Here is a 7398-nt window from a genome sequence, read left to right as displayed (position 1 = left end):
GACACGCCTCCGCCACACCCGTCCTTGCGACACGCCTCCGCCACACCCGTCCTTGCGACACGCCCCCTCTACACGCCCCCACGATTATAGTGACATGTGTGTCTCTTAAAAGAAAATGATGACCTAACCATCATTGTTACATCTCAGAGCATCAAAGTTAGATAGAATATTCTAGAACGATTGTTAAGTACCTTACAAATGATAGGACGAAAATTTATCTTGTGTTTGAGTGAGACCACCCCCTTTTAAATTAATGTCTCGCCTGTCTTAGGCTATTTTTCCTTGATATAACTGATAATGAACCATTAGATAAAGTGCAGTGTATTTACTCTTCTTTGGTACAGGGTGGCGGACAATTCGAAGCTGAACTCTATGGACAGCAAGAACCTGGCGATCTGCTGGTGGCCGACGCTGCTGCCGGTGCAGTTCTCCGACATGGGCCGCTTCGAGATGACGCGCCCCTACCTCGAGGACATCGTGCAGACCATGATCGACCAACACCCCTTCCTCTTCAGGGGGCAGGAGGCTTTTGTTATGGTGTGAGGAACGTGTGTGAGTATTATTTCATCTGCACACTAGCTGCAGTAATTACTATAGCAGCGTTCCAAAAGTCATTCATTGTAAAAATTACTAGAGTTGACAATTCATCGTCTATCTCTTTCTATCGTGTGTACTTGTCATGTCTCGTTCTCCCTCCCAAATAAAAAACATTATTTTAGTTAATACAAATCATTCGCGCAGTAGCGATATGACCGCTTCACTTGTAGACATCTATTATTTTAAATTATATAATTAAACAAGGTGGGGGATGTATAGAAAAAATATTATTTCTCCTTTCGATACGTCTTCTTCTCTGTCAAATCCAATTCAACTTTCTATCCATTATAGAAGGATGTGAAGGTTAAAAAATTATTGTATTCGAAATAAGTAGGACAATAAATTAATTGGTGTTCTATTACTTTCAGGAACCCACAATGCATGTTGCATTCGTGATGGACGACGTGTGACGTCAGCGGGGCCGTGTGACGTCACCGCGGGCTCGCGGCGGCTCGTGACGTGTCGGAACTTTTAGTGGCGAAGTGCGGCTAGTGCGTAAGTTTGCCTCGCGGCGCCACTGTCGCGCGACTGGCCTGTCAACGTGACAGTGACAGTGGCAGTGACATTGACAGTTGGCGACAGCCGCGCACTCTTAAGTTGCTGTGGTTTTAAGTATGGAAAGTCGTTCCAGTGATTGAAATGCGGTTTATTTTATACAAGTGTTGTCATATCATATCGCGCTTAGACTCTTACGAGTTGCTTGCATTTTGATGTCTAGACGCTTTTTATAAATGAATTTCGACTTGTGTGAGCTAAGGACGCCGTTTTGTAACGTACGTTTGGTATAGTTTTAAGATTGAAATTCGAGCACAAAACGTATTTAATGAGAAATCTTAATTAAGTAATACCGAATAATATAATCTAAGCAATTATATTTGTATAATCGATTTATGGCAACACCATTTACGAGCACATTCCGTTCACTCGAAAGTAATTATTGATGTATTTGTTAATATTAATTAACATAGTGATATGTGTAACGTTCTATGTATGTGCAAAATATCATATAAGAGCTTTTATTTATTGTTTAAAATATTTTATTTATATTGCTTGATATTAATCGAAGCTTGGTATTGTGTTGTGTTTTGTATTTTGTATGATAAATAGTGGATACGGTCGTTTCGGCGAAACGACAATATATATATACTCCCATTTGATATTTTAGATCGTATATAATCTGTAAGAGCTCTATTTGAGCGATCAGGGCTTGTCTCACCACGGGCTGATAAAGGCTCAGATAGCTTAAAAATGACAAATTTTACACGTTGGATTGTTATCAGACAATTTACAATTTGGTGGGACAGGCCCTAAAAGTGGTATACCATTGTTCTAAATCATCCAAGATTTGAGCGATTTTTTGTACATGTTTGTTCAAATGTTGGTAATAGTTGGTGAACGACATTTAGAATACAGCACAGTCTTGCCACAGACTAAAAATGCCAGTCTAGTGTGTACACAGACTATAATGACAACCTAGACCGATAAGGATATAAAACCCGGTGAGCATAAAAACTAAATTATAACAATTCACTGCCCCCTGTTAATTTCAAAAGATCCTTTTCATACTGTAACTGTTGTATTATCTCTATGCCCTTTTTACATATTTTCTGACGAAACCAACCAATAGCACCTTACTGGGCTAGAAATCCTGGATTAAATATAGTTAACGTGTACACAGATTATAATGCCAGTCTAGGTTGTACACAAACTATAATGCCAATCTAGCTAGTGTGTACTCAGATTATAATGCCAGTCTATGTTGTACACGGACTGTAATGCCATTTTAGCCCGTGTGTACAGATTATAATACCAGTATATGTAACATTAAAAATGCCAGTCTAACTAGTGTGTATCTGTCAGATAAATCGCTAGATAGTGAATGTTAATGCATAATTGAGTGATATTGAGAGGAGTCATTTGGTATGCAGTGTGATATTTATTGCCATTTTTATTATTTTTTTTTAAATTTATATCATGAAAAAATAATTTAGCTTTTATATAATAAGATGTACGTTTTTACTTTATTGATATAATATATGCTTTTATTCGATACTTATCAAAAGATCTAATTTATATGTGAATATATATTTTTAGATTTATTTATATTTTTATTCTTTATTTTGATTCATATTTTATTTTCGATATTTTTGATATATTATTTACATTATAGGACTTTATAAGATTTGAAACTTCCATTTATTGTTAAATTTTAATTGACCATTCTCGTATTCCTAAAGAATTCTTTCTTTTTTATATTTTTATCTTTGTCACTTATATAGCTCCTTTTACAAATATTTCATTTTTAAAAAATAAATGATAGATATGATGGTTTATGGCGTGTCCCACCACTGGCTGATAGAGGCTCAGCTTGTAACAAAATCCGATATTTCTATCACATATTTTGCATGTTGGATTGTTATCAGACTAATTACAATTTGGTGGGACAGGCCCTAAATATATTTTATTAACTACTTTTTTAATAAGTTTCTTAATTTTACGTAAACTTTGTGTTTTTTTTTGTTCAATTACGGATTCTCAGAAGTATGACATTGTATCTCATCACAATATAATAGGGTTTATTTCTACATATCATAGATTTATTATTATTTTTTGTATATTTTTGTACAATGTATTTTATGCATTTAATTTATCTGGCAGCTTATTTGTGAACTTTTTTTTTTACACTTTTTATATCGTATTTTATAAAGAGTTGATATTTTTTAATTAATTTTTTTCGCACACTAATGTCGATGGGTTTTCGCTTATTTTAATGTAAGAGTTAGGTCTATGGACAGATTTCGTATAAGATCGGTTTTGTGCAGAATGGCCTATAGGAAAACCCGTGCACGATAACATAACACTGGTTCTAATGACGTATCCTGTAAGTCTTGTATTACATATTACTTTCCTTCGTATTATTTGGGAAAAAAGAGCACTAATGTTTGTATATTGCCATTTTACAGTATAGTGACGTCATCCCAATGTCTTATGTTATTGCGTACGAGTTGTAAGTGTTTTTCATATAGACTGATATTAATGTTATTTTCGTTTCGTGAAATATTTTTTTCTTCTCTTTTAAATATTTTCCTCGATAATTACATATCCATACAACACAATGTCTATAAAAATGTCTGCTTTTTAAATTGTGTTTAATCTGTAAGTTTGTGTATATTGCGGTAGGAAGTGCAATAAACCGCAGTTTTTGGTATAATCTATGTATTGGATGGCTTGGATAGTTTGATGGATAGACGTAAGATGTGAAATCGATGTATTAAGTATTATATTTAATGTACTAGATGTTTCCATTAAGCGTAGTTAAGGTAATGTAAGTTTTTATCAATATTTGTCATATAGTCCGTCTCTTTCACACTCGCTCGTTAGATTGCGTGTGAAAGAGATAGACGATCATGTCCAACAGGGGAACGTAGGGGGATTTTTTATATTTTACTATGAATCGAAAAAGACATAGAACTTGCCTGTTTCTTGTTTCCCTCTCCCTAGTCTTTCGCTTTTTGTAGATCTCACAAAAAAGTTTTTTTGTTCAATTTTTCACGATTTACCCCTGATGATTTTTTAAATGCAATTTCTATATAAATAATTGATGTAAATATTGTACATTCATTCGTTTATTTTAATGTAATTTATTTATTTGAGATTATTTTTTATATGAAAGAGTTTTTAAAAGCCATATCTTTGTTACTCTATGCAATATTTTTTTATTGTTTTTTTTTTCTATTCGCACAATTATCTTCCCCTTTTATTTTGTTATTTGAGTTTAGTGCCATTATGTTTGGTTGTAGATAATTTTTTGTGAGTCCTATTTAATTTTTGTGGCCTGTTTTTTTTTGTAGGTTGTCAAATTTTTCTAATGTAGAGTCAATGTACGCTTAGCTCACTGAATTCTAATCATTTGCCTTTGTAATATATTTATATAACCTTCGAAGAAATTCAGAAATAGATAAAAATGAATTACAGTCAGCTGTTAAATAACATTGACATAGCGTTAGAATATTGTATCTTGTCTTGTCAGAAATATACACGTATTCTTGAGAATTCCACAATGTATACATGCTATTGAAATACGTGAATACATATTTTTGAAACTTAAAATTTATACAGTTTTCTGGGGTGTTTTAAATGTATATTGGTGCAGCTGACTGTACTTTTTTTGCATTTATAATATAAAATAACTGAAGATTTGCTTATGCCTACAGTTTGCTAAACTTAATTATAAATGTCATGGGTAAGTTTCTGATATACCCGTACAGTTAACCAAGAATATAAAAATACCGGTTTCAGAATGGTACAATAGATTTCTTTATTACGTTTTTTATAATACAAGGTGGCAAACGAGTAAAATCCATAAATGGCCACTTGAATCTACCGAAATGGAAAGCGACCGCTGCACATAAACATCCGCAAATGCAGATGCGTTACGTACCCTTGACGGAGCAGGAGACACACATAAAGAGGATATTTCCCCTTCTTATGCGTCTCCTACACCGTCAAATCCACTTTTCCTTCCCATCCTTTCCTCTTAAGAAAAAGGTGGAAAGGGAAAGGGACTAAAATTCGGCCTCCGGCACCACACTCATCAGACGAAACACGGAATTGCTTCCACTTCACGCCTGTTTTCTGTGTGGTCGTGGTATTACACCGGGCGAGCCGGCCCATTTTTGCGAAGATGTTAAAGCGGGCACTATCACTGTTAATGTATGCAAAGACATTAGTTCCATAATGTTTCTGCAATTTGTTAATTTTTATATTACTGGTAATGTTAACGTTTTTTTTATTTAAAATGAGGCAATTGGTTAGGATCAGTGGGTAAATAAATTTTGCTTTGTGCGTCTTAACTGTAAAACACAGTTCAAAAGAATGTGTCATACCTATTTTATAATAAATAACCATCTATGTATTTATCTAGTGTTTTATTTTACACGCCCTTCCTTTGTACTCCACCACCACTGGTCTACTCAGATAGCTTAAAAATGACGTCAGATAAAGTAACAATTCCGATGTTTTCATCATATTTTACACGGTGAATTGTTAAACAATTTGCAATTTGGTGGAACAGGCCCATAGAATTTAAATGATCACTAATTTTGTATTTAAATTTATTGATTTATAAACACAAATTTTAAATTTATGCGATAAAAGAGCGGTCAGTGGTACAAAGCATAAAGGCCCTGTTAATTGGTTATTTTTAAAAGGCAGTTTGTCTCTTTGCAAGAAACAAGGCAATTTTTCTGTAAGTGGAACACCGCGGATTTCCGCGATTGTACCTAGCTTAGGGGATTGTTTTAATGACATTTCTCTTTTTGACCCACTTCCCAATAGGAGCTACTGAATTCGACTATGTAATTTTTATATTAGAGCAGGTAAAAGGCGTATTTTGCAAATGAAACAAAAACAGAATCTTTTGTAATATAATTTGTGTACCGAACATGAGTATTTCTATGACACCACAGAACATTTAAAATATACACAAATTTAACTGAGTCGTCGCTGTCTACATTTTTATTGTTATCCCTTTCACTCTTATGGATAAAATAGAGATATTATGTTACAATAAATGTTACGGCAATGTTCAAGTTATGATAGAATGAACTACTCTGTAAAATTAAAAATGATGGATTACAAAGTGGCATCATGAAAAATAAAATTATGTAAATTTTACAAAAATGAATGAAAACGCTCGGATGAGTAAAGTAATTTGTTTTTATACATAAGGAGTAGTTCAAAAATATTTCTTTAACATTAAATTGAGGTTATTTTTAAAATATACTAGTTGCTAAATAAAAAAGATGACATCTTCAACATATTCTGCTACTTTTTATATATGTATTTTCATATGAACTCGGTAATAAAGACAAATGAGGTTGATAGTAAAACTCTACATAAAACTCACTTCACTAGCTATTGTCCCATAAATTAGATAGAGTCCACTGAATGTCCTTGCACCTGGTATGTAATCAACCACAAAACAGCTACGAATAGACAGATTCTGTATATGTTGTAACTTTTGAGGTTATAAACAGCTGTCACGGCCGCCATTTTTGTTCAATAAACAACTTTTCTTATCGCAGTCCCCTTAGAAAATGTTATAAGTTCACACAGTTGCTGCATTTGTAAACCTTTATTTTCACTTTATTCCTTGTGCACATTGAACAATCTAGGAACATACTCGACAGTTTTAAGTCATTTCTTGTTCTACCGTCGCGTGTCTAAACGCAGCCGGCGCCCCAGCAACCGCACCAGGGGATGGCGCCATCTTGCGGAGCGGCGGAAAGCTTGCGCGACTTGTGCGTGCACGCCGACCCCAGCGAGTTCATCGACGAACACACGCTGTTCGTCCTCTCGTGCTCCGAGTGCGACGTCGTCATCTCCTGCACAATTACATTTTTAAATAAATATTGCTTTATTATTTTTAGGAACAGATAATTTAGCTCTTAATCTCTAGCTATAGTTACTGTGACTAAGGTGGACCGTAAAAAAACAGATAAATACATAGACAATAAATACATGGACACTAGGTACTACGATTTCTACTTTTTAACTATTTTAACTGACGTGAAATATGACAGATGAGTATAGTTTGAAAAGAGGGTAGATTAGCAAGATAAAAAGAAAGTACACACTAAATTACTTTACAGTTTTAAGGAACCCAATTTGATCTTAATGTGCAGTCTTGTAGAGACTAATAACAGATACATGGAGGACAATGTCCTCAGCTTGTGGGCGCGATGGCGCGGTGTCGCGGAGGCACGGCGTGGGTACCTGGTAGCTGTCCCGCTTGTAGCG

General features: G+C 34.4%; 2 protein-coding genes across 3 annotated transcripts in view; one reads left to right on the top strand and one right to left on the bottom strand.

Annotated features, from left to right (window-relative positions):
- The window catches only part of LOC106111415 (rho GTPase-activating protein 190), a 30615-nt gene extending 27972 nt beyond the window's left edge, over positions 1–2643 (top strand). Inside the window, exons 39-41 of the mRNA XM_013293497.1 lie at positions 2–20; positions 310–552; positions 966–2643. Of these exons, the coding sequence (XP_013148951.1) occupies positions 2–20; positions 310–543 (253 nt within the window). The 3' untranslated portion in view covers positions 544–552; positions 966–2643. The remainder of the gene's footprint in view (position 1; positions 21–309; positions 553–965) is intronic.
- A 3723-nt stretch (positions 2644–6366) lies between these two features.
- LOC106111437 overlaps positions 6367–7398 on the bottom strand; it is a 40507-nt gene continuing 39475 nt past the window's right edge. For both annotated transcript variants that reach the window (XM_013293531.1, XM_013293532.1), the window contains exon 10: positions 6367–6983. In XM_013293531.1, coding sequence (XP_013148985.1) covers positions 6822–6983 — 162 coding nt within the window. In that variant the 3' untranslated portion in view covers positions 6367–6821. The remainder of the gene's footprint in view (positions 6984–7398) is intronic.

This window comes from Papilio polytes, unplaced genomic scaffold (assembly GCF_000836215.1).
Source record: "Papilio polytes unplaced genomic scaffold, Ppol_1.0 DF824169.1, whole genome shotgun sequence".
NCBI classification, from domain to species: Eukaryota; Metazoa; Arthropoda; class Insecta; order Lepidoptera; family Papilionidae; genus Papilio; species Papilio polytes.
This window is presented reverse-complemented; position numbering and strand designations above follow the sequence as displayed.